This window comes from Pelecanus crispus, chromosome 5 (assembly GCF_030463565.1).
Source record: "Pelecanus crispus isolate bPelCri1 chromosome 5, bPelCri1.pri, whole genome shotgun sequence".
In the NCBI taxonomy this organism is placed as follows: Eukaryota; Metazoa; Chordata; class Aves; order Pelecaniformes; family Pelecanidae; genus Pelecanus; species Pelecanus crispus.
The window spans coordinates 61,288,299-61,316,270 of NC_134647.1; the positions used below are offsets into that span (position 1 = coordinate 61,288,299).

General features: G+C 37.9%; 1 protein-coding gene across 1 annotated transcript; it reads left to right on the forward strand.

Moving 5' to 3' along the window:
- On the forward strand, positions 1 to 26,629 carry ANKRD13C (ankyrin repeat domain 13C). The gene is made up of 13 exons (XM_075710950.1): positions 1 to 346; positions 6,605 to 6,646; positions 10,576 to 10,680; positions 11,653 to 11,738; positions 13,093 to 13,138; positions 14,886 to 14,952; positions 16,422 to 16,566; positions 17,363 to 17,494; positions 18,447 to 18,608; positions 19,349 to 19,428; positions 20,964 to 21,062; positions 21,679 to 21,779; positions 22,924 to 26,629. The coding sequence occupies exons 1-13, from the start codon at positions 1 to 3 to the stop codon at positions 23,052 to 23,054; spliced, it is 1,542 nt and encodes a 513-aa protein (XP_075567065.1). The 3' UTR covers positions 23,055 to 26,629.
- The last annotated feature ends 1,343 nt before the right edge of the window (positions 26,630 to 27,972 follow it).

Genomic DNA, 27,972 nt, shown 5'->3' on the forward strand with positions numbered 1-27,972 from the left:
ATGACCGGAGAGAAGCTGCGCTCGCTGCGCAGGGACCACAAGCCCAGCAAGGAGGACGGGGACCTGCTGGCGCCCGGCGAGGAGGAGGCGGCCGCCGCGCCCGGAGGCATCTTCACCGGGGGGCGCGGGAGCAGCGGCAAGGGCGGCCGGGCCGGGGGCCACCGCATCTTCAGCAACCACCGGCTGCCGCTGAAGGGGGGGCCGGCGGGCGGCGGGACGGGCCCGCCCGCCGAGCCCGACAAGTGCCCGGCGCACTTCCCCGTGCACGAGTGCGTTTTCAAGGGGGACGTGAGGCGGCTCTCGGCCCTCATCCGCACCCAGGGCATCGGCCAGAAGGACAGTCACGGTGAGCGGCCCGGGCGGCGGGGGGGCGCGGAGCGGCGCTGCCCGCGGGGCGGGCCCGGTGCCCGGCGAGCGGGAGGTGGCGGCTCCTTCGCCCGCCGCGCTGTGGGGAGCTGCCTCGGGCTCGGCGGCAGCCGCAGCCTCTTCCCTCTCTCCTGCTCGGCCTGAGACCTCGTCCCTGCTTTCTGAGTTGCCGCCGGTGTTTCCCTCCTGGGGTTTGGGCAGTTGGCGGGGGTGGAAGTGGTAATGGGGTCTGCGGAGTAGCGCGGCTGCAAGCTTCGAAAATTCTTGGGATTTTCGTAATATGAGTGAGCACGGTACCGGCTTTTGTAACAGCGTGATGCTGGAAGAGCTTCCTCTTGCCGGGTATTGCTTCATGTCCAAAAAACTACTTCACTTAAAAAAGAAGAAAAATTACTTTTTTAAAGTGTCTGAACTGTCACCTGTTTGCTTTCGGAGATGATGGGTGCACTCGGGAGTGGTTCCTTTGGCTGTTGGTGGAACTACCTTTGATTTTTTTCCCCAGGCTAAAAAAACAAAACAAAACTTTTTTTTTTTTTTTAAATGCTTTAGTTCTGGGACTTGAAAGAGCTAAAATCTTGTTCTCTGCTCCTCTACAAGCTTGCTTTGGACATAGAAGTGGCAGTAGCAGAGGTAGAAATACGATCCTCATGCTACTCTAATGCATAAATATTTAAAATCTTGCTAAGATGTTTTAAAATAATGTATTTAATTTGGGGAATATTTTAGATTGGTAAAAAGTAAATCGGCCTGTCCAGTCACCGTAGGTTTCATGGTTAGTTTTCATCTTTACATTTCCTGCCTGTTTCAAGAGTAACATGATACGTTTCTGCTGGAGAACACCAAGTTATATACCCTATGTGGTATCTGAGAAGTTGTGATTAAAGGGTACAGTTATGTTCTTTTACTCATTAAGAGATAAATGTTCCCTTTGTTTTGTTTAATTGTGTTAAGTAAAATAAAAAGGAACATTAAGGTAGAGCAATCTTTGGGATTGGTACAATGGGAAGAATAATGTAAGGAAAGTAAAAGCTATGTCCACGATAACATTAGGCACTCTGAAACACAAACTGATGTATGCGGAGTAATACACAGCTCAGTTTTCTCAATCAAGACAGGGAGGAGTATTTCTTACAACTGTCATAACATTTTTCTAAGTACGTTGTTATAAATATAGCTACAGATATATTTATCCTGTCATCTTCATTCCAAACGTTGCAGCTGGTAGAATGAAAGCAACAGACTTGGGAAGAAATTTTCTCACTCAGTGTATTCCTTCTGCTGACTTCTCCCCTACACCTCCTCCAATTCCTCATCAAATAACTCGTCATCATAAGCTTAATATCTTTACTTTGATGGCACTTCCTGATCTGTCTTTGCTGCACTATCATCTTCAATGTTTATCACAAACATTGATACCATCCTTTTTTTAATATATATACACATGCACATATATATATATAAATTTCAAATGAAAGTCTTTCTGAATGCTGTTTACAGAAGGAATGCTTTGGGGATTTCTGTCTCATTATCTTCCTCCAAGTTTTTACTTTAAGTATTCCTTTGCTATTAAGTTTTCAAAAAAACCCAACAATAAAACCCTTGATGTCTTGACATACCAAAGGGCTGACTAATATTTCCTTGTTATTGTTTTCTTTTTGCCTGAATCCGTCTGTCACTTGTTTACATATTTAAATTGTGAGTTATTTGGGGTAGATAACTTCAGCTTACAATTATACTCAGAAATAAGCCAGAAGAATCCTAGTACATGATAAGGAAGTGTCAGAGGGGAGAAGGAACTTCTAGTAACAGTTATTGTTTATAATTCAGTCCAATTTTTAGTGTGCAGATAAGTGCAGAAAAGCCAAGTCCTGTAGAATGTTAAACTCGGTGTTCTAATAAAACAAATGCTGGCTGTGTCTGTAAATTGGGTGCAGCCTGCCTTGCTCTCTAAATTAACCTCAAAAAATATTACCCATCGAAAGGCCAGTATCATTATTCCAAAAACAATGAGTTTCTTGGGAGAAGCTTCTATGTATACCTATTAGATTACTTTTATTTTTACTATAATACGCACTTATGAGCTAAAGCATATTCAGAATAAAAATGTGTTATATTCTGGAATAGACAAATCTTCTTGCTGAATTACTCTTGGAAAACAGACTCAGCTTCCTTATAGGCGTGCCAGATGCCTAACGAAAGGTTAAAAGCTACACATGCACACGCATGTGGACAAGTACTGTATTTTATGTATGTTTTTGTGCGAACAGTTTTTGTTTGCGTGCCCTGGATGTGCATGTGCAGGATTTCAGGCACTGTTGTATCACTGCTTTCTTGGAATAAGGCCCTGTAGGCTATGTGACTTGGGGAGGGAAGCATATATGCTCATTTCCCAAAGCTATAGATATTGATGAAGTTGTCTTTAGATGGAAGGGAAATGTGAGATTTGTTTAATATGGTGAATCAAGCTGTTGCCAAAAGAGAATGAATTTGGTTGCAACTGTTCAAGTATGTGCCCATTCATGTTCTAGTCGGTATCTAGAAATGATCATATCAAACACATTATGATTAAATTGCATGGAAGTCATCAAAACTACAAGTTAGCCACTTAATTATTTACAGATCCCTTTTTATTATAGCTCTGTGACATGGGTAGATGATATAGTTGTATACTTGCACCCTTCTCTCTGTCTCTCTCTCCCCCTCCCTATCTCTCCAGCAGCTGTGTTGTGTAAGCTACTTGTTTTCGTGGAATCTGACACATGCTGTTGTGGCTTGAGCTGAGGTTCATTGAAAACCTCAAGCTGTTAAAACCATCCACGCAACTGAAAGGAGTGAAACTGCCCTCTCCCGCCCTCTTGCCTATCCTGGCAGAAATGCTTAGTTGCGCTGCGCACTGGCTAGGAAAAACTGATTAGTGTTGAAGTTCACAATTTTTTAAATCAGACTAATTTTACTTAGAATTATTCTGCATGCTCTGGATAGTAAATCTTCTAGAGGAGCTGCAGCTGTTTCTGCCATGATGAAGCAACTGAACATGATTTGTGTTTTAGGGTCAGTGGAACTTGAGGTTGCAGTGCAACAGAATTCCAGTGGAGTGGTTCCCTTTGAGTCCTGTAAATACTGGTACTGGTTAATTTATCAGTCTGGGACTTTCATCATCCAAATGCTAGCAAGACCATGATAGTGTGGCACTGTTTCAGCAGCTGCTGGGATTGGGTTTACATTTTCAGATTCCATCTCTCCCAAAGGAGTAGAAGTTAGCTTGTCCTGTTGTGCCTGCCAGCCAGGTTTCGATGAAATGTATGGAAGGTCTTTGGCTGCTGCCTGCTTCAAACCGTGATAAGTCCTGCCACTGCTACTTGATATTGATGGTTGGCAGTTGTTGCTAGATGGGAGATGGTGGTAGCACTGGTCTCGTCTTTTCCAAGGCATTTGTCTTCCCTCAGTTGTCCTGGGCAGAGCGAAAACTTACCTCTGCTTAAGACTATGATTAGACAAAAGAAGAGTCTTTCTGCTTGAACAGCTCTTGCCGTTCTCCTGCTGGGTAGAAGAAACTGAAGATTCCATAGAGGCATTCTAAGAGCTGAGTGATTCCTCACCATAATTTCTTCATTTTGCAACACACAACCTTACACAGTTTGGATGGCTTATTTCGATAAGTTAAATTTGCTACTGATAAAACCCATTTTGTTCGGCCCAGAGAGCATCGAGACCTCCCCAGGTTTATCAGATCTTAAGACAGCTGATTAGTAATGGAACTGTGCAAAATGCTGTTCCAGGTTTGATTTTTGGATGTGCCAAAGCTAGTGTTGTGTCTCAGCTCTTGCTGAGACCGTTTTCCTTTGGGGAGAGGGTCAGGGAGGTACTTCTGTAAAGTAGCAGTGGAATTTTGATGCAACAAAAACGTATGTGAGATTACTGCGGTGCTTACAGGGTTTGGTGTGCTGTGTGCACGTTGTTAGACCGCTCCATCTGCAGTCCTGCAATCATGCTCCAGCTGGCTCTCCAAAGCAGCCGGTGTTGCGTCCATTCTCGATGAGCTTGGCTGGTCCAGGTTGTCTGGAGAGGAGTTTATCATGGGCAGTGAGAAAAAGGCCTGACTGGCCAGGTAGTCCAGAATGGTAGGAACTACAGTACTTCTTCCGAAGTTTCATAATGTCCCTTTTCTATGTTTGCCTTGCCCTTCCTTCTTACCCCTTTTCCTAAAGGCGCTTTCCTGGCTTACGTGTTAGTGTGGCTCCTCTCCCTTTGGTACAGCAGCTAACCTCTTATTTTGTCTTGCTGATGTTTGTTAAACCTTAGACGACTCCTTGCCAGGGACTTACTGGCTAAAGACCAGCAAGCAGGATGTTACCTCTTTTCAGCTTCCTCATAAATGTTTTTTTTTTTTCTTCTGGAATGGATAGATTCTAGTTTCTGTGCTTTATCAGTTGTTGTACTGTCTGTTTTTCTGCATGCTCCTCTTCCTCTCCCCCTTGTCTGCTGTATCCAGGTTTCCTGTCTAATTTTTGAATTGCATACTTTTTGGTGTGAAGACTATCATTGAGTCAAAGAAAAATCTGTGCTGGAAGAGGTCTCTGGAGGCGATCTAGTCCAACCTCCTGCTCAAAGCAGAGATAACACCGGAGTTAGATCAAGTTGCTCAGAACCTTGTCCAGAGGAGTTTTGAAATGATGTATGTTACTGCACAACTGCACTTTCTGCTTATCGGCTGAATGAAATCTGACAAAATTCTCAGGAAAGCTGTCATCGGCCTGGTTAGCTTCCGTTTTGTTGTTTCTTGCCGTTATACCAAGCTGTCATAGCTACTGCAGCTGCCTGGCTCCGTTTTATTCACCATTTGAAAGGTGGAGTGGTTTTTTAAATTTTAAGGTTTATTAGTGTAAGAGAAAACTTAGTATAAAGCTATTTTTTTATATATGTATCTCTAGATATCTCCCGTTTAACTGCTTGATAAGGTGAAGAAAATGTTTACCCCTTGCTTGCATAACTTGAATTTTCTGAGTACGTGGTTTGGCTCATTCTCAAGTTTGTTCCTCAGCAATTATTTCAGTCACTTAATAAAGAATGGCTGCATCTGGTATTCTAAATTATGTTTTGACTCACAGATGTTATAAAATCTATTAATAGAAAATTTGAGGTTAGCTTAGAGTGTGCATAATGAACTAGGATGTAGCTGTCTGTGATGTTGCTAGTGACCCGCAAGAATAATTTGTACTACGCGTTGAATAGCTTATTCAAAACCACTTAGAAACCCTGCCTTTGACTGCTTGCCTATCTTGATCAGAGATTTTATGATACTATAGTATGCTGGCAATTTGTATAGCAACCTCTCAGTGTTTTGGATTGCATCTTTTAGATGTACAGTACATCATCCTTTGCACGTAGCAAGTACTTATTGCTAACGTACTGTAAAATAACCCTAAAATCAGGTGCATTTGTTACAATTGCAAAAGAAATTTGTTTTCCAGCAATTTTTCTGTTAACTCCACTAAGAAACTTTTTACACATATAAACAGAGTAATACAGTTAAATGGAAGAATTTTGCATCCTTAGGCTACTACATAAATAAAACGTGTCAGAATTCTGGTAGCAGCATTAATCCAGAAAAACAACTCTCTGTACCTTACAGTGCATATTTAAGAACAGAAGTACAAAATGTGTCATATGCATAGCCAGGAAAATAGAGTCATGTTTGTAATATCTGCTAATAATCTCAGAAGCTTTCTTTGGAAACAAGGCATTAAAATAACAAAAAGGCTTTTTTGTAGTGAAGTTACTGTTACTTCACAGTCTGTCCAATAATCTTGTACTAAATCTTTGGAAAAAGAAAAAAGGCTCTTAAAATTTTAATCAGTATCATATCTTTGAGTAGCTTTTAACCTAGATATGTCATTCTTTGTAAAATATCAGTCTATTCAGACCATGATAAGCATAGAGGTTTGGGTTATCTCTTGAAGATACAGTTGGACCTCTTTGGCTGAAGTTTCAAAATATCACTAAAAAAAGCTTTCTTGGCCCATGAAACATGTTTCAGATATATTTATTTTAACAAGTATTATCCAAATGCTTGCTTAGACAAATATAACTGCTCTGGTGTGTATTAGTGTGTTCCTTGGTTAGGTCATGTAACTGAAGTTTCTTAACATGCTACATTAGAGTTGTATGTGCAAATGCCTGAAGGAGTTGCAATGGATTCTGTTACCTTGAATCTAATTTTTTATTTCTGTTATTTTAGGAAACACTCCTTTACATCTTGCTGTGATGTTGGGACATAAAGGTAGGTAAAACCATCGATTTTGTTAGCTCTTAAATTATTCTGAAGGTTTAGGGGCAAGAGGGAAAAAAAGATCTTTCAAATTTCCTGAACATGATCTTGTGTTTCAAGCTAGTTCAAAGTTGAGGTTTTCTGAAAAGAAGACACCATGCAGATTTAGAAAAGTTGGAGAAGAAATCAGAGCTGTTCTTTAGGCCAAAATCAAGGAGCTAGATAGTAAATGGCATAGGGTGGAAAGGAGTTGTAGCAGTTGGACTCCTTATGAGCCTAGAACAAGAACAGTGCGTGGACCGAGCTCCTCTTTTTTTGCAGAGTTGGGAGGAAATTGGGAAACTTGGAATATCGTAGAAGATTGAGAAACAGCTCTAAGCAGTGGAGGCAAGCATATGCATGCCTGCTTCCCCTTTGGTGTCCAAGCAGCTGAAGCAGAGGGATATACTCAGTATGTGTAGGCAGGGGACTTGATCCAGGCAGATCTCTATTTTAATGTGCATGAATCATGGTACAGAAGGGTTATTAATTTCTGTTTGTGTGATGATACCCTTTGTCAACACTTTTCTGGTTATTAGCGTCACTGTGTTTGTTGCTGATCTGCTCACTGGAGGTGTTGAATAACCCCATTTAGCTTTTTCCCAGTGAAGTGAGTCAGAATAACATCCTCTAGAATAAAATGACTCTCTGAGTGGAAATGTAATCGCTCACCTGCTTTTTGCATACTCCTTCACTCACTTGATTCAAATTTCTGACCCACTGCCTAGCTGTTTCTTCGTGTTTCAAGACAGCCCTATGCAGGGCACAGGACAGCCTACAGGACTGTGCAGCCCGTTGATTCACGATGGCTCTCATCATTCCAGATATCCTTTGAGGATTTCTTTACAGCAGGATTTCAAGGCATAGGAATTAAATTTCTAGTTCAAATAGAAAGTATAGAAGTAGACATGTTTCAAGACTGTGAAGAAATCTGGGGTATGGTTGTTCAGTCTCCGTGATAGTAAAATTCTTTTTCACTACTGAAACAAGAATGGCTTGGTTTCATTCAGCTGTGTGAGTCCTATGCCTGGTATGTGGTACTGCTCCATGACAGAGGAATTGTTAACTGAAACACCTGGCAGATTTGGAGAGGGGAATGCAGGCAATGCAGTAAGTTGTCTTTAAGATGTTTTGTAATACCTAGGAAGTGATCTAAGGTAATTGAGGGTTAGAGTGGGAAGTACTTTTGAAGGAAGAAGGGAGAGAGGTGACTTATGCAGAAGAAGCAGCAGTAGAGCTTGCTGGAATCTGCCAGTATTGGTGTAGCCTGTGATACTTTTTAAATAAAAAAAAAAAAATTAAAAGAAGATACACAAACTTTTTGAGACAGCAGTGAGGCAAATATGTTTTTAAAGTGCCTGCCTACTAGAAGTCACAGATACGATTTTTTTTTTTCAGCTTGCAAAAAATGGTGCTTTGTCAGAACTGCTGTTTTCCAGTGAGGGTCCTAGACTGTAGGGCTTACAACAACAGAAGGAAACAGAGGCAGAAGCCTTCCTGTAATTTCTCAGCCTTAAATAAAGCATTTTTCTCTGTAAGATAGATTTTAGTTTTGTAACTACTTTGTGTTTTCAAGCAATGATGATCAGCTATGTTTATGACTTCTGTTGTGTCTTATTGCAGCATTTGTTTCAAGCTTTAGTTTGTCACGGTCATTAGTTAATATTTACAAGTTTTGCACTGTTGGGCGTAGAAGGGGTTGTGTGTTTTTGGTTAAAAGAAGATTAGCTCTCATGAAGGGACACTTTCCATGTAACTACAACAGTATTATACCACATTAATAAAGACAAACAATTTTGATCAAAGATGCTTCTTTTAATAAAACTGGTAAAAATTGTTTACCAACTTTATTTCAGTATGGTTGAATATTTATTCTAAGCCTTTCTTAAATTTTGGTTCTTTTATTTTTCAGCTCCAGGATAAAAAGCAATCTATTCAGTGCTGACAGATTCCTTGAATATGAGTTATCCTCGTGTATAGTACAGCAAGGAGAGGAGGGGCATTTCTTCCCTTTACTCCTTTTCTCATTGGCTGCATGTTTTAGATTTCAGTTTGCAGTTCACCTCTTGGCTTCTTTCTGTGTAGTCAGTCATCCTGTGTGTAAAGCCCTAAATCCTTTAGGATGCTTGTGGTGAGCCTTTGTCTGGCTTGCCTAGAGCAGGGCTATTTGTGCATGACATCCAGCACAACACCTAGTTTTACTGTTTCGACTTTGAATCCTGCATAGTCGTTGATCCACCAAGAGCCTTAGGTCCTTTCCTGTCTTGTTAGTCTGTCTCACTGATATCAAAGGGCAGTTTTCTGTGTTTCTGGAATGATGCATATAGACTGTTCAGCTGTATATAGCAGCATTATAGCCAGTCTTTTCTGAAGTGTAGGGTGAATTTACATCCTGTTTGTTTAACTGAAAATGTATTCTGGTAAATGTAAGCTTATTGGCCTGTTCACTGTACAGTGTTATTGTGTTAGGCACTATATTTAAGCAGCCATAAAAATACTTCTCTGTGTTTGCTGACAGAGTAGTCAGGGCTTTTGTTTACTTACCACAAAAGATAGTATATTTACCAGTGAAGTATCTCTTCCTTTCCAAACACTGTGCTTGCCAGTGACTCACAATTGCTGCATCTGGAATGACTAGTATGGTTTCCTGTGACACCTGTAGTAGGAGAATAATCCGGGCGTTTCCTCTATCTGTCATGCCTGCCCATCCTATTCATAATGAGACATTTCTTCAGCCTACAGCTCCAGCTTGGTACTGTTCTATCATTTGCAGATGGGTCAGGTTTAATTTTAATGAGATGTGGTGAGGAAAGTTTCTGTACTTAGAAACTGAAGAACCGTTTCAAATGAGGACAGTTTATTCAAAACATGGAAACACTGAAAGCTTTCTTCTTTCCTTAATTTTAAGGACTATTCATCATTCCACTATCACCTTTTACCTGTCGACAGAGAAGGGAATGCAAGTTGAGCTATGACTCTGCTAGGAACTTGTGTGGCTTTGATGAGATGTTAACGTTGCTTTATCAGCACAGTGTGTGCATGCTGTGCATCAGGGGTAGCACTGATGCGTGCTCTTACTGATGCTGTTGATGAAAAATGTCGTGCGTTGCAAGTGTACCTCTCTATTGATGGAGCACAGGACCATGAATTGTGTGCTCTGTTATCGGTGCTCCAGATATCCACATTGTTAGTCCTCCTATACCTGTTACTTCTTGTATGGCCAGTTATGTGCATACTCTGAGGCTTGCCTAGGTCAGAGTGTGCTTGTGTGCCTGCTTTAGATGATGTTACCACAAGATGTTACAGCACATGGGGATGTGCTAGTGCCACAGCTTCCTCTCTGCCTCCCATACACGTGACGTTCTCAAGAGTTGCCTACAGCCTATGTCTCCATGCACGTTTCTAGCAAATCAGTTCACCGTTGACCTTTGGGCGAAGGGGGTTGAGGTGGAGAGGGGGAAGACCATGCGCAACTTCCATGTGTGGAAGACCATGAAGTACGCGGTTTTGTTCATTAAGTAGAGAGAGCTGATGTAAAGTTTTAAAAATATTAGTTGTAAAGTTTTAAAAATATGTTATATAGTTGTGTGTGTGTATACACACATACAGAAGTACAGCTTTATAAAAAAGCAAAATATAAGAAGCAGAAGGGACATTTCTTCAGTGGTTTTGTAATTGGTGGTTGATCACCAATTATGTTTTTAGTGCTAATAATTAACAGGGAAGTGCTATAAGTATGTAAATGTTTTTTTGTTTAAAGTTTGAGTCAGAATCTAGATATGTGTTTTGATAAACTGTTTAATATATTATCTACTACTTTTGCTTTATTGTTTCCTTTATTAAGAATGATATTGCTACATCCTTGATGTTTACTGTAAATAATTATTACTGTTTTGTTGCAGAATGTGCTCACTTGCTTTTAGCCCATAATGCTCCAGTAAAGGTGAAAAATGCTCAGGGATGGAGCCCTCTTGCAGAAGCCATCAGCTATGGAGACAGACAAATGAGTAAGAACCTCTGCTTCCCAATTAATCAGAAATTGAGGCCTCATTCAGAACAGGAAAACAGGTTTTCAAGCTAGTTTTTTTTTATAATACTCCTATTTTAGTTCTCTGAAGAGTTTATCTTAATCAGCTGAACTTTTTTATATCTAAATATGATACAACAACCTCTACACATGTCTTATTTCCTTAATAAGAAAGAAACTGCATTGGGATACATAATGCTAAGTAGAGTTAAAATTTTGCTTGAAGTGATTGTAAAAGCTATAAACTAGCATTCTGTATTTAAAATTGGAGTTACAAGGTCAGAATGGAGCTGTATGGGATCATCTAATTGGAACTGCTCCATGTGGGCTTGTGTATATTTGATATATCAGTTGGCAATGGGATATTACTTTTATGTTTCACCTCAACAGGCCAGTGGACAAATATAGTGATTACTTATTCACTTCAGACATGAAGTAGTAAAGGGGAAATTATTCTACCGCTACTCACTAGTGGATGTTAATAGTATTTGGTATTACCATGTCTTGTAGCAGAAAACTCACCATATATTATATATATAAACATGTATTATTAATACATTGATGCACTAGTTTGTAATATACTAACAACATTCTGCACGTCAGCTCCTCACTGATAAAGAATTTTTTCAGTAGGAGTAGATGTTATGCAATCTACAGGCTCATGTTCAATAATGTACATGTGTACCCACTTGTTTACTAATATGCATGTAAAAGACCTCTTGACATGATTGTATACTTTATATTATAAACAATTATTGAGGCTTTTCTTCCTGTTGTGATCAGAGTAGGCTATGTATAGTAGTAGGCTATAACTCGAAGTGAATTTCTCCAAAGTCTGATGAAATTCTAGATTTGCATTGTTTTTTCTTTTTTTAAGATGTCAAATAATGACACTAACCTGTAATTAACAAACAAATAGAATACGTTTACCTTATAGTTAATGTCTGTTTAGTTACAGCACTCCTAAGGAAGCTTAAACAGCAGTCCAGGGAAAGTGTTGAAGAAAAACGACCTCGATTATTAAAAGCCCTGAAAGAGGTAAGTTCAAGGCAGTTGTGTTGACAAAACCAGATTGTGATGGAAAGCAGTGGATTATGTTCTTAGTATGGATGCTCTGGCAAACTGTAAAAAAGTTTTTTTTTTTTTACTTGCTTTACAAATCTCTTTTGCTCTTAATAGCAATCTTGCCTTACAGTGCCCATTTTAAGGGGTCACAGAATTATTTGTATTTTTAAGATAATACTTCCTTCTCAACTTCTAGAAATTCAAATAGAAAGGTTTATGTAGGGCAGACATGCTAGTCTTCTTTGCAACCTAAAAGTTAAAGAATGCATTTTTAATCTGTATTTATTTCATTAGATTTTTAAGGCTTTCTTAAATCTTTTGTTTTGGTGAATAATTTATTGATTTTATTTAGTCACCAATCATGAATGACACTTTCTCTTCTTGCTTGGTAATGAAAGAGATTTTTTGGTTTAATTCTCTGTCTACATGCAGCAGGCAATTCTTCTTGAGCACAGCGAAACATTGCTCAGTTTAGGGAAACCAGGAAGAAAAGCTCAGTTTCCTCTGTTTCAGACTGCTGCTAGTGTGCTAAAACTGTGGTTATAAAATGCAGGCATTTACCTCCCTTTAGGTGGGGTGAGCTTCTCCTGCCTAGTCAAGTGGTAAAATATGAATGGGTTTGTAGAAAACCAGCTATTTATCTTAAGTTAATTAATCCATACAGCCTTACTAGAACAGCTCTGCTGTTCCTTATTCCTGCTGGTGCAAGACCTGGCCTGGAGTTGTGTATTTTTCTTCTTGTGTGGAGTGGAAGTGTGTGGCTACGTCAGTGTATTGCAACATTTGCTAATTTTAATCGAGTCACTCCTTACTTTTGTTTTTGCTTTGCATACAGTTTAAAGGAGTTGGCTGGCATGTGTTTATGGAGGTAGAGAGATTTTTATGTAATGACTTAAGCATGTCTCCAGAAGGCAATTTGAAGTTTGTGTATGTGAATACTCCTAGCTGAAACTTGACTCATTAATTTAAGCCAGAACATAAAATTCCATGGAGATGGATGTGATCAATCAAAGCAAGCAAAGAGCTCCATAGATCTTTTTTTAAACACATATTTACAATAAGTCTTTTGCAATCCATGGCTTAATAGCTGTGTGAATTATTATTTTTTAAAAAAACGTTACAAATGGGTAGTTCAAATTAGTTACATAATTTTATCATTATTGATTCTACTCTAGTTAAAGCTTCAGAAATGTTTAAGTTCAGTATAAATACAAATACTAACATTAGAGAAAAAGTTTTCTTTGGCAAAACACACTTCTGTCTGTCAGCAAATTTTACAGTTGTCATTTAGACTAAAAAGCTTGTTAATACGTTCTTTTCATCTCAGCTAGGTGACTTCTATCTAGAGCTTCACTGGGATTTTCAAAGTTGGGGTAAGCAATTGCATATTCCTTTCGTAGGGAGATAATATATATAAATAAAATACAAATATAATCACAGTCTTCAGCATGCCTGTTCTCTCAAGCTTAAATTCTCGTCTGGTTTGCATGTTGGAAAGTTCACAATCCAGTTCTCAAAATCTAAGTTATAAAGAAAAGATGGACAACTTTTTTTCTGAATTATTTTTGCCTATTCATTTTTGGAGCTGAATTCTATTCTATAATCCAATGACACAATACTTGGGGGGGGAACAAGCTGTTTACTTTAAGAAATTGATTATTAGAAGAGTAAAATATTAAAATGTCTCTATCTGGTCAATTGGTGTCACTATAGAGCAGTGGTTTGAACAACTTAGTTGAGTAACTGGACTTGGGGCATTTAATTTCCTGAATTTCACCCTGTGTTCTGAATGGTGACTGCCAGTGAAGTGCAACTGTGTGGTGGGTTCTTCAAACCCTAGCTTCACCTTAATGTTTCTTTTATGTGACTCTATAACGTTTAGTGTTTTCTTAATTTCTACCCCCTCTTACCTGTAGAAGAAAAATCTAAATAAATCAGAAAAAACGTACTGACAATGATTAACGTGTCTGAATAATGTCAATGTATCGGAAGTGATACATTCTGTTATACCTTCTGTTACTGGTTGAAATTTAAGTTAGTAATTTTATATACTTTCATATAGGCGTAGTCTAAGTATTTGCTGCACTGTATGCCTCTTCCAATATTCAGAGGAGGAATGAGCAGTCAGGCTGCCATCAAACATTGAACAGATATGGAACAAACGCCTCGTTTTTCTAGGTGGCCTACTGTGTGCTGCATATTTAATGAGTAGACTTTTTCATGACTCATGAAGAGTCAGCGTAAAAAAAGAGAGTAGAGCTAGGCATGGAGTAAGATAAGATATTGCTTAGTGATGAAGACTGCAGCCTGACTTGCAGAGTATGATGGTGGCAGTCACATATTGCACAAGAAAAAGTGATGCCAGAGTTAAAGCCAGCTCCCTAGGGGTCCTCTTCTCCACGAGTCTCACTGTGCCTCTGTTTACATTATTTAGGTTTTTCTATATATTCTCTTGAAGAGAAAAAGATGCTCTGGCCAGTGCCTCTGTCCTAATTATTGGTCCTCTAGGCTGATTACATTTTACAGGTGGTCTTAATTCTTTGTAGTTAATTTTGAAGAAAGTGTTGAAATGCCATTGCTTCGAATTGGTTTTATTGCTATAAAGTAAATGGTCCTTTTTAGGATAAGGACAGCTGCAGTCTCATATATACATCTCTTAATACTATACTGACTCAGTTCCACTGGTGGTTTAATATTTGCTTGATGTTTTAAGCTTAGTGCATTGGATTTTTTTGTTTCTGTTTGTGGGTATTCTGCTTGAAATCTAGCTAGGCTTTCAGTTGGTACAATATATAAGTAAACTATCAAATCATAGAATTAAAAATTCAAACAGCTAGAAGACAACTTATTAGAATTTATAAATGATTTGGCTGTGGCTGAGAACATTTCAAATTATATCCTGATGCTGGAAGTAGTCTGTACAATTACAAATCAGTTTTGCAGCTATTGAGTAGAAACAACCCTAGTATTAGTTGTATTTGTATTGAGATTATGATGGAAAACAGGTATGCTGTATTTGTATTAAAATACATTGAGATTCAAACTGATGTATAGTTTTAATAGAAATACTTTGCAGAGGAATCTCAGTGTCATAATTGCATTCTCTCTCCCTACCTTTAGTGCCTTTACTTTCCCGAATTCTGCCTTCTGATGCATGTAAAATACACAAACAAGGTATAAATATCAGGTAAGTACTGATTTTACAGTGTATGTTATCTAAGTCATAAATATCTGCATGTTAGTGAAAATGCTGGGTTCCAGTGTGGTCTGAAAGAAATCACTGAGGAGTCTGCAAACATTTGTGAAACAGCATTGTATTGTACATTGGCATTTAGAGGCAAGAAGTGGTTTGAACTTCAGACTGTCTTTTTTTCTCTGTTGATCTAAATTTAACTTCAGCTCCTAAGTCACTTAAAATATAAAGCAAAAGCAGATAAGGCTTTATCTACCAGACATGACAATGATTAATTGAAAAACAGGAATTTGATATTTTGAACACAACTTCAAATAAATGAGCTTTCAGCATTTTGTGGAGAAATGTTGCTGCTCCATTTTATGTTCTAAAGAAAGTGGTATAGTGTCTATGTTTAAAATCCTTAATGTGACAGATTCACAAACTCAATAGAGTGCTTCCAGGAGTCTTTCCAAGCTCAGCTCTTTAACTGGTTTAGTTTGGGGTTTTGGATTCAAATGTCTTTTTCTGTAGGTTCCAAAGTTTAAAACAAACAAAAAGTCAAGAATATTATTCAGAAAATTCAATCTGTAGAAAATTTTGTTCTATTAAAGCTGTTAGCATAGGTGTGTGAACTGACTTTTTAGGTCAAATTTGAGTCCGAGACTGTTCTTTTTTCCTTCCCATTTCTGTGCACTCTGCTTGTGTGAGACAGAGCTACGAGACTGGCACTGACTGGAAATAGCTATAGATTCTTTCTTGAAATCAGAGGCCAATATATGATGAATATTAAGCAATCACCCCCTAGACCTGAAGTGGTCTCTAAATTCAGGCTCTTTAACCATCTTTGTTAAAGTAGTAAATATTCTAGCAATAATGGATATGAATTGCTAGAGAGATCTTTTGTCCTTGGCTCCATATCCTAGTTATTCAGGTCAGCAGAAGCATTTCTTTTGTGTTGGTGAGGGGAAAAAATAGAAATAGCAACTAAAATAAGTCAAATTAAAAAAAAAAAAAAAATCAGTCTGTTTCTTGGTCCTCTTCCTAATTTGGGTCATGGCCTAGTATTGGTACTCAAATCAGTGGCTGCTTATTGTAGAGCAGAATGCTGATTACATGGAGTAGTTGTATTTCTCAATGTGTAGCACATACTGGCTGTATAAATTCTGTCACTTCCTCGTGCTGGCAATTTTGAAATAAAGTTTTCTGAAGAAAATTTTACCTTTTCCTGTCAAGTTAGCATAAGTATAGTTTGGAATTCATGTATCATGGTAGAGATGTTATAATGTGAAACCTGTTAACAGAATTTTTGTTTTTATTTCTGCATCCAGGTTTTACTTATGAAGTATTCGATGAAGACTTAGGCCTTAGCGTGTTTGGTTGTGATTTAAAAAAAAAAAAAGCTTCTGCTTGCAAACTGAACTTAATATTGTATTTGAGTGTTTATGGGTAACTTCTTTTAAAGTATTGGTATGTTTTCACAGGCTGGACACAACTCTCATAGACTTTACTGACATGAAGTGCCAACGAGGGGATTTAAGCTTCATTTTTAATGGTGATGCCGCACCCTCTGAATCTTTTGTAGTTTTAGACAATGAACAAAAAGTTTACCAGCGAATACATCATGAGGTAAAGATCTGTGTGAATGTAGGGTGTGAAATACTTCAAGCTTTTACTTCATGTCAGAAGTCTGACTTATTGTATTAAAGAAAATGTGCCTCTCAGAAAGATGCAAACAAGCTCCAGAGAAATGCAAACCAAAGAATTTTTTGTTCAGTTGTTATAACTTAAGCTGTGTAGGTGACATAAAATTTTGTTATGAAAAACAGTGCTTTTGAATACAGATTTCTAAATAAGGAAAAAGCTAGAGTGTGAATCTTTTGGAAAAATCTTTTTTCATTCTGAATAGGCAAATATGTTTTAAGTTATGATGCATGCTACTTCTAATCATTCCAGTGCACTTAATTTAAGTGTCCTCAGGTGGGTTTTCAAACTTGCTTGCCACTGCTTTGCATCTGTTTAGTCACTCTGGCCAGTTTACTTGTTAACAGTACAACGGCATGACTCATTGGTCCCCTTGTATTTCGTCAAGTTTTTAGTAATAGCTTTATCCACCAATCACTTAAGCATATGGATCTTTCCCTGTGGAAAGGGTGTGGCTGCTGAGCTTCTGGATAAATCACACTTGGATGCTTAATTTGCATTAATATTTAAGATTAAAATGTTTAAGATTAAACTATTTGGTAACCATTTGGCCAGAGCCTGTATAAAACAGTGTGAAAATTCAGGAAAATGCTAGTTCTGGGAAAAGTTCCAAAGGAAAAGGTTTATTGGTTTTGTTGGGGTTTTTTTGTTTTGTGTTTTTTTTTGTTTTTTTAGTAATCATTATTAAGTTCTAATCAATATTTGGAAATTTTTCTTCTAGGAATCTGAGATGGAAACAGAAGAAGAGGTTGACATTTTGATGAGCAGTGATATTTACTCAGCAACATTATCAACCAAATCAATTACCTTCACACGTGCCCAAACGGGATGGCTTTTTCGAGAAGACAAAACAGTAAGCTGAAAGAAAATTTCAGACTGCATTACTGGAGACAAAATAGTTCAGACAGCCTTAGGATGGTGTGGTTGGGAAGAAATAAGGAGTAAAAGAATAAGATGTTCAGGACGGAGGAAAAATGTCTCCCCCTACCCCTTACAATTGTCACTGGTTTGACCACATAGAATATATATGATGGACTGCCTTCATAAGAAGAAGCTAGCCTGGAAGAAGGGTAACAAACTGTAGCTATTGGGCAGCGGGGAGAACAGATTGTCCTGCAAGTTGCTTTATTGTAGGACTATATGGTCTCTGCAAATTCATTCCGGGGTGTGCAGTAAGGATTCTCTGCGCTCCCATGTCAGAGAAATGCAGGAAGATGGGAGTGTTCTGGGTAGTTTCCTTTGGGTGCTCCTGTCCGTGTTATCAGTCTGACTGAGGTGCAAGTTCTCAGCTGTGAAAAAATTGAAATGGCCACTGTCATAACTTCTTTGAGTAGGAAGTTGCTATCTTATGACACGCTCTGATTTTGTTTTTATCTGGATCTGTTCAGGTAGTGCCATTCATTGCAGGTTTTCTTCTGAGCTAGTGTTTCAGAACTTTTTGCCTTTTGAATACCAAATCTGTATTCTACATGTGTAAATTATCCTTTAACACAGCTTGCTGTGTTATTTTATTAGGATTTTAGTCAGATCTCCCTTGGCCACTCTTAAATTCTTAAACAGTCTTTTAGTCTTAAAGTTTCCATGGATATGAAATATCTGTTCCTGATGGAGTTCTTGTGTTTGTGCTGTACATACCTTACAGGGATTGTCCACTGGTGGCTCATGTGGTTGGTTGTGTAACTTACAACATTTCAATCCTGAAGTTATCTTACTGCACTGAAGTGCAATTATTTGGATATACGAGAATTTAAATGTTTTTATTTTATCTTCTGTGAGTCATTTAATGTCCAATTCTTTTTGTGCAGGAAAGAGTAGGAAACTTTTTAGCAGATTTCTACTTGGTTAATGGACTTGTATTAGAATCAAGGAAAAGAAGAGAACATCTCAGTGAGGAGGATATTCTTCGAAATAAAGCTATCATGGAGAGCCTGAGTAAAGGCGGCAACTTAATGGAACAAAATTTTGAGGTATACTTAAGTAATTTTTCACAATATGTGAATTTTTGCGTAGGAGAATAATCTTTCACACCAGTCATTCAGCAAAATCTATAGATGTTTTTATGCTGATTGTCTTAATTTTAAAATAATAAATATGACCTACAAGTATAATCATGGTGATACATTAATGAATTATCCTGATTAGTGCACACATTGAGGAATTTCTGTGATTATATTGGATATTTTAGTCTTAATTTGTCTCTTAGTAAAAGATGATGGGTTTGGCTGTGGCAAATTACTTTAACTTCTTTTCGACCAAATGTTTATTGTTTAGAATGCCTTTCTGGTTTTCTTTTCAATGGTGTTTTCCTTTAGCTTCATTAAAATGGACTAAGCCTGTTATTATCACCATGAAATCAAGAGCTATTCAGAATGAGCCAGACATCATCTGGGAACATGCATACAGCCTTTTAAAAATGATTAATTTATTTCTGTTTTAGCTTGTTACTTGTCATTCAGATGCTTGAACTAACTGATTAACTGAGGTATTAAAACAGCCAACTTCTATGTAAAATACAGTTTGAGGCCAAATACATGAATGGAGACTATGAGAGCAGGAGATGGAAAAGCCCAGTGAAGTATCAGCTACAAACTGGATAGACTATATTGCTGTTCTTCATAGAATTGATGTACAGTTGTATCTCTTGAATAGTAAAATTTCAAGAGAATGTAAGGAAAGATAAACAGTTAAGACATGTTTTTCTGAACAGCCTGTCAGACGGCAGTCACTTACTCCGCCATCACCCAATACAATTACATGGGAAGAGTACATATCTGCTGAAAATGGAAAGTAAGTATTTTTGTTTTATTGACATTAACTTCCATAGACACCTTTAGATTATTGGTTTGGGGTTGTGGGGTTTTTGTTTTGGTTTTTGTGTTCTCTAGTTTGTGGGTGCTTTTTGTTTATAGTTTTCTGTGGACAGAGGAACATTGGGTTTGATGTCTCAGATGTTTAACATTCTTAGTAGGCTGGCTGGGAAGCAGATACCTGTATACAAAAACAGTACTATTGCATCAACTGGTGATAAAAATATTAGATGGGCATCTACCACATACCCATGGATTGAAATGTAAACATTTTGAAAATATGCACATCTAAGCTGGCTTTCTCTTTTTTAAGGAAGATTGCTGCAATTCATTTATCTTATGATAGTAATAAATAATCCAATTCACCATGTTCAAAATAAAAGTTTATGATTTAATGAGACTCTAGTAGCAGTGGCAGTGTACAAAAATGCACACTTCTGGAATACAAGGACATACAGATCTCCTAGTACTAGCCAGATCTTTGCAAGATACTCTCCTCTATGTGTGTAACTCGGTAGCAAACAGCCGTAACTTAAATTAATTTACAGTAGCTTCATTTGTAGAAAATGCAAGCAGTTGAGTTTATTTTCTAGGACTGCATGCTGTCTAGCTGTTGAATGTAGAAGGAACAAAAAAATCTACTGAGTGTGTCACATAAGTACCAATGATAAAAGTCCTTTCTCCAATGGTATTAGACTAGCCTATAGTCAGATGTTACCAGGGGATATGATGGTATTACTGTACAGGCTTACTAAAAAGGCACATGGATCTGGTTTGGGTTTTTGTGTTTTGTTTGGGTTTTTTTTTTTTTTAACTAATATAGTTTTTAATGTATCCAAGCAGAATAAATAGGTTATGCTTGAATAGCTATTACTATTGGGACAGAAATATGTATGTATATAAGATTTTGCTTTGTTTAATAACCTGATTAAGTGAAGGGAGTTTAATGGGAAATCTAGGTTTCTAGCTAATATAAAGCAAAAGAAGGAAAAGATTTGTTATCTTGTTACCTGTCTGTTTCTCTCCTATAACAGAATTTTCCATCCTGTATTTTCCAGTATTGCCTTCTAGTGATAGTAGAGTAACTTTTCTGCTTTCTCTGAGGTTGTTTCATATTTTAGGCTGAAAGCAAATTAATCTTTTTCTAGTTCAACTTGATACTTTGTTCACATATAGACTATTTTAATATCTGAAATCAGCTGTATATATTTCTGGGTAGTTGTCATGTCTTTCTATAGTGTTTATTAATATAATGTTTATGAGGAATTATTTGAAGATTTTTCTTAAGTCGTTTCCCTAACTGGTTTAGTTTGGTTTAGCAGAACTCATAGTAATCTAAATTTAAGATGGTTACTGACTCATCTTTACTATGCATAGCTTTTACTTTTAAAGTATTTGTTTTATTGTAGGGATTCTTTACTGACGTTTTCAAACCTGAGTCTTTCTTCCTTCCTTTAAAACCAAGGTTTCACTGAGAGAAAAACTGACTTTGTCTTTCTCCCCTCCCCCTTACAGAGCTCCTCATCTGGGTAGAGAGCTGGTCTGCAAAGAAAGCAAGAAAACCTTTAAAGCTACGATAGCTATGAGCCAAGAATTTCCCTTAGGAATTGAATCGTAAGTCAAAATTATTGGCCATGAATGTTATGTATATGAAGGAAATGTTTTAATGTGTTTATGAACTGCAGAATTCTTCGTATCTTTAGGTATGGGAATTTGGCAGTTTAAAACCTGTGAATGAAGTCATGCTGTTGAGCAAGTAAACTGTTAAAATTAGAGACCTCAGTGCTGGTGTGCCTGTTATTGGAAGAGCCAAGCACTTATCTTACTTGATAAGACCAAAGGTTTGACCAGGTTTATCATTAACTTGTCACATTACTGATGTGCCTGATTCTACAGAATTCTAAAACGTTTTTGCCCATAACAAGTTTTAGCACAAAGTTATGTCCTCTAAAGCAACACAAAACCATGTAAGGTTCCTTACGTTCATGGAGAAGAGGGTGTGGCAAGAAATTAATATCTTGATGTTTATTTGTACAGCTATGGTAATGTGATATGGATCACTAAGAACTGAATGTGAGGATGCTGATATTGAAGCTCTAAGGACGTATATAAGCATGATGTAATTTTTCAGCTCCCTTTTTATCACCTTGCTCTTTGGGTCTTTTTTATCTTTTCTAGAGGGAAAGCTTATGAAACAAGAATTTGTAACAAAGTCTGATTTCCTTTTCAGATTGTTGAATGTTTTAGAAGTAATTGCACCATTCAAGCACTTTAACAAACTTAGAGAATTTGTTCAAATGAAGCTTCCACCAGGCTTTCCTGTAAAATTAGGTAAGATGACTACAGCAACTCTTGTGGCTTTATATTTCCAAAATGTGTGCAATTATTCATGCAATATGTTCAAAACTTCTGTTGAGTTTTGGAAAAGAACTCTCTCAGATAAGAGTGTGTTGCTGTTGATTTCAGGAGAACATAGTTAAGTTAGTGGAAGTAACATTAGGTAGGAAGTCTGCAGCTGAAAGGTGAATGTAATTCTAGTCAGGAGGACAGATCTGTGATTTACATTTTCGTAATGCTGGGGTCTTGTTCTAAGAGTAGTGTAGATAGGCTGAATTATCCTTGCATTGAAGGATGATCTCAGTCATGGGTTAAGTATTTTGTAGCATTTCTGTATTTCTTTTTCCTCAAGGATTACTGGTGATATTTTTTTCATTTACAAATAAATAGAAAACTATTACACTTCTAATAAATGTAAATGTATAAAGCAGTTTATTCATGGTATAGATTATCACAGCATGAACTGCCAAAAAGGAATAGTACCTTTTGTAAGCGTTACAGGATTTCTCACATACCGGTAAGCTGTTTAAGCTAGACAATTCTGAACAGACTGTATTCTGCCTCCTATCATATTTGCACACTCTGTTTATTGAGGATTGAATTTTTGCTTAGCTCATTAAGTTAGTTCATGGGCAAGCCAGTTTTATTAAGGATAACTCTTAAGTGTTCAACCTCAATTCAAATTAGAAAAGGGTTATATTTTGAAGCAAACATTAAAAAGGTTCATCTTTTCATGTGGATTTGCTCAACTGAAGCCTACATGTGGCAAGGTTATTACATCTTGTATCATCTCCAGGCCAGTGTCCTCTATTTTACAGATTAATCTGTATGTTCACAGCACCTTGGTTTCCAAGTCTGCATCAAGAAGGGAAAACCACTGAATTAATAATATTAACGGTTTCCTGAATGATGTATTGAGTTGGGTATTGTTTCTGTGCTCGGGGTATCTGAGTATGTTCTGAAGTAACTTTCTTTAAACCACCTCTTTTAAGAGCTTTGAATTGCCATTGTATAGAAACTAACAAGCTTCTACGTCTTTACCAAGTCTGAAGTTACAAAACTTTTAAGTAACAGTTGATAATTAGTGGTAAGCCTGTATTTCTTTGCTCTTCATCATACTGTTTTGCTTTCTACCTAGATATTCCTGTATTTCCCACCATCACAGCCACTGTGACTTTTCAGGAGTTCCGTTATGATGAATTTGATGAATCCATCTTCACTATTCCTGATGACTACAAGGAGGACCCCAGCCGTTTTCCTGATCTCTAACTAAACTGGAAGGTTAATGGTGAATAACAATACCAGCGTACCACAGTGAAAGCAAATGGATGCAAATAGCCCACAGATATAGATAGAGAAGTGGGTCATAAAGGAAGGGATAAACTTAATAATCCAGAAGAAAAGGGAACATGCATCAAATGACTGATGTACTGATACTCACTATAATGGGCATCTAATCTAGTTCGTGATTTACAGCAAGTCTCCTGATGTGTTGTTCACACTTTTATACATTCAGTTCTGCAAGTGTGGTAGTCTGACACCTCGATGACCCTGAGAATACTTAACAGCTGTGAGGACTATCATTCGTTTTTAAATTTTTTACATTTCTTGTTGATACAAAAAGCACTCTTGGACCATTAGCATAAAAGTTGAACTGTCTTAGCTGGATATTAGCCCTATAAAACATCCCACCATACTTACGATGACCATATTATATTCTTTCAAGCTTTGTTTTCATGAATTGTAAACTATGTATCATTATGTATAGTTCAGTAATTTGAATGTTAGTTGAACATATATTAGAAGGAATGCATTTTCTGTAGATGAACGAACCAAATGGTAACCATTAAACAATTGCATTTTCATACCGCAATACACTTCAGAAATAGCATTCACTCTGCAGGGAATAAGGTACCTCCTCTAGCACCTTAGTGCAATCCATTGTGGTGCTATCCATGTCTCTCTGAAACATTGATTTCTTCACTGAGCTGTTTGTTCATGTTCCTTTCATTGGGTCTGCTCTTAACTTCTCTCCATCGTACTGGCTTGGAAGTCCCTGCTGTGTCCATGATGCTGTGTTGATTAGCATGCTCGGAGGTTCATTAGCTAGAAATTGTCACTTTTCTTCTTTTTCCTCATTCACTTAGGAGACTTGCTCCATAATGGTTGAGCATCAACTAGGTTATCGTGTATTTGTATTCAGCAGCCACTTGAAAACATGGGATGCCTATAAAGAGTTACTAGAACAATAAGCTCAAGCGTTAAATCTTCATATAAGAAAAAGGTTCTCTTGAAGTTAGTTTAATTGTAGTGCACATTGAATAGGGCTCACGTTGGAAGATTTTATTTGCAAATGCCTAGGATGTTTCCAGATTAATTTCATTCTTCTTAATATTTTGAATAGGTAGGTGTTTCAGTACTCTGGCTTCTTGAGCTTATTCTCATTCCAAGTGGTTCCAGTCTCCTAATTTGACAATAATCCAGCTTTTTGGTTTGTTAGAAGGAATTTGTGCAAAAGGCTAATGGTGCTATTTGTTTGTATTAAGAAATTTAGATTAAAGTGCTGTGGTGTAATTGTACAAAAATGTAAATATTTTCAAAATTATATTCTTTGTGCACTGTAGTTAAAACTTTTTCTGGAAATCAATAGAGTTAAGTATCAAACTTTATAATAAAGAGTACCATCAATGCTTAGTAAAGGTAACCAACCTAACTAACCATGCAGGTGGTAAGTGGAGATGGCTTATCACAAGGCAATAAAAGCTGACTTGTCAGGCACATTGACAGAATGTGGAAATACATGTCTGAAGCAGATGTTCTTGCAAAACTTCTGGAATCCGTCTGTATAAAACCCAAAGAGGCTGCTCTAGAGAAGTACAATATCCACTCTGTAGGTGGCGTCCTAGTGAATCACTGTCAGCAAAGTACAGATAAAATAAGAAGTTGAGGTTGATCCTTTTCCAGCATCACTATAAACCTGCAAGTTTGACAGGTGAGTAATGTTTACTTTGCAGACTGTGATCGATACACTGGAGTTACTAATTCAAAATCAAATCGAAAATAACACTATAGGGGAAAAAAGCAAAGGGAAATGTAGGATTGTAATGACTTTTAAAGTACTGTATCAGTAGCAGATGTTGAACATTCAGTAGGAATGATAGAACTTGTTCTTCCAAGTAATGATGAATTCCTAAAGTGTTTTACATCTGTGGTATAAATTGACACCCACCTCATGCTCCTCCTTAGAAACAGCTGAGATCTTTACCATGAGAGACCAGGGTTGAATGTATGTAGAGACTGAATTATCCTGTCAGTGCTGGAGGTTGGCATTAAATGTCAGTGGGGCCAAATACGGATTTCTCCTGTTGCCCTCTTTTACAGATGCCCATTGCAGGGTAGAATGTTTTGTGTAGTGCTGCTGGATGGGGTCTTGTGCTGGGTTTGAAACTGAAGCGAGTGCAGGTGCTGTACAGGAGTACCAAGTTGCTTGGAAACTTCAGCAAACGCAGAAGAACGTTTCTCCATAAGGTGAATGTTAGAAATCCTTTTTCTCAGTATTACAGGGAAAGAACCATGTGTTTCATATTATTTTGATTATTCCAAATTACCGTCACAGAGCTTGCTGACATAGGAAGGAGCATATGTAGCTGGAGCTATGTGGTTTAGGCAATATTGGACTGGATTCTAGACTTTAGAGAAAAAAAAAAAAAAGCTTTTTGTATAGCCTCACATGAAAACAGAGGGTTCTGTATATCTCCATCTGCCTATAGAACAGCCCATGTCTTCTGGTGGCAAATGAGGTGTCTGACTCAAAGCCCACTGCAGTTTGTGGAAATGTTTTCTGTGATTTCCATGGACTCTGGCTGCAGATTTTGTGGGGTTTTTTTAACCTTCATGATTACACAACTACTAACTTTGATACATTTTAAGATTTGCAGAAACTTTTTATAGTGGGTTGCTATATTAAGGCTTGCTCCTATTTGGAGTGTCAGCAGAGAAGAGTGGACACAGATTTGGTTGACTCTGTAGTCTTTTTACATTATTGTGGTGAACTACCCTGCTACTTCTTTTCTTCTTACTATGGAGCTGAATATCTGACTCCAACCAGATTGTCCTTTCCAGTTCAGTGACTGTTTGCAGATTCCTGTGACAGCCTCATGAAGTTAAGACTTGGTGAACTGTTTCTCAGTACATTTCTTTCCAACTTTCGGTGATGTGTTTTCTGTCTGAAACATTCCTAGTGATGAGTTTTGAAACTTAAAACACAGGGGCACTTGCGGCACGCTTTCCTGATGGATACACTGCAAGCTGCAGGAATCCTCGTTAGCAAGAGGGACGTTAGGCTGAGTCTACCTTAGGGACTTGCGTCTTGGCACAACTGTAGCAATCCACAGGTGTCAAGAGATGTGGTCCCGGCAGCGTAGCTGTGCTGGTGCAGTTCTTTAGTGGTGACTCTGTCCACACTGATATAAATGTTTTATCCACTATAATTTGTTTTGTTTGCAAGGGGTTTTGTGTTGTACTGACACAAAGTGCGTGTTTGTCGGTACGGATGCGTCTGCACAGAAGCTTCACCGGCGCTGTGGGTGGGTGAAGTGTTTCTAATATAGAGGGAGCCTTAGTCCACAGCTGTGCTGTGGGCACCGGTGTCCTTTACCACTTGTGATCTCCTGTTCAGATATCTTTGGGGAATTTATTTTTTCTAGCAGGATTGATTAGCAGAACTTAATTTTTGTTTCTCCCCTTATCTTTTCCTTAAGACCACGTTGGGTGTTAAGGGAAGATTTGGTCCCCTGTAGAGTAAATACATATCCACAGCGTTTTTACAGAGGTGGTCTCATCACTGCTGCCGCAACAAGAAGCATGTCACCCTTAACTTGTTAATTTGACAAGTGCACGTGTAGGGACTTCCATTGCAACAAGATACCCTGGAATGTAAGAATACCTGGGTAACTAAAAACGCCTTTCTGGACACACCGGCCGAGGTATCATTTATGGTTACCGTAAGCGGGATGAAAAAGGGAGCTTGCGCAGGTTGGGTAAGAATCACTGTATTCAGATGCACATTGACACCGTGGTGCTCTTGGAGGTGAAGCCCACAACGGTGCGCATGTGACGCGTGTGGAGGAGGAAACCTCTGTGCCAGGGCTGTGGGAGACCACCTCAGTTCAGAGTTTGGGGCATTGTTTCTTTCTGATCTTGCCACCTTTTTTTTTTTTTTTTCTCCCTTCTTCCCCCGATGGCTGTGAGGATTTTTTTGTGAATAAGTATTAAAAGACAGCCATTAATTTTGGTAAACTGAAATAAGAAATTGTTGCAAAAGAATTCCTAGAGTTGTTTCTTAACCAAACTGATTTACTGGTCTTCCAAAGTATTGCTTTAATTTGTGGCAAAGGGAATGCGTTTTCTTTTTCCTTTCAAGGAGCTGCTGTTCCAGTCACTGTACTCACTTTACTGTAATTCTTGATTTATGTATTGGAATGATTTGTTACAAAAACCTCTGGATATATTTGTGCTGGAAACCCACCTTGTTAAGTTGATACTCAAAGCAACTGTCTTTTTTTAAAATATATTTGTTCTTGATTTGTAATTCATGCAAGGATAACTGCTTATTTAATCTGTATCAACAAATTTCCTGTAATGCTGCAGTTCCACATTTATTTTCCTTACAATTTGTAATTATCATGGAAACAATGTCACTTTTTTTGCATTTTACTAGCTGTCTGGTCCATGTTTTTAACTTACTAATAGTAATTTTTGGTTGTATCATTTGTTAGAATAAAGACCAAAATACGCTGATTGATTCTGAAACTGTTCAACATGTGAAAATCAAGTTTTAACTCTCCTGTCACAGTACTTTTCAGCGTATATATATACACACACTGTAGCATGCATCTCTGAGCAGGGATTTGATCTGAGGGGACAAACTCACACTGCTACATTCTGCAAGGGCATTTTGTTGGTCTTTTTGTTTTAAATAAAATCCTGCATTTTCATTATAGACTCTTCTTTACCCTCTGTAAAGCTCCAAATCTTATTGGACTGTCTAGTATGTAGTGGAATAGCAGTGGTGGAAGGGCATGCACAGTAGCTCCTGGCATTTACCTAGAGCTGAGGAGTCGGAAGTTTAGAAGTAGCTACCTGGGAGGGAGGGAAGGAGATATTTTAAGTTTGCTGTAATTACAGG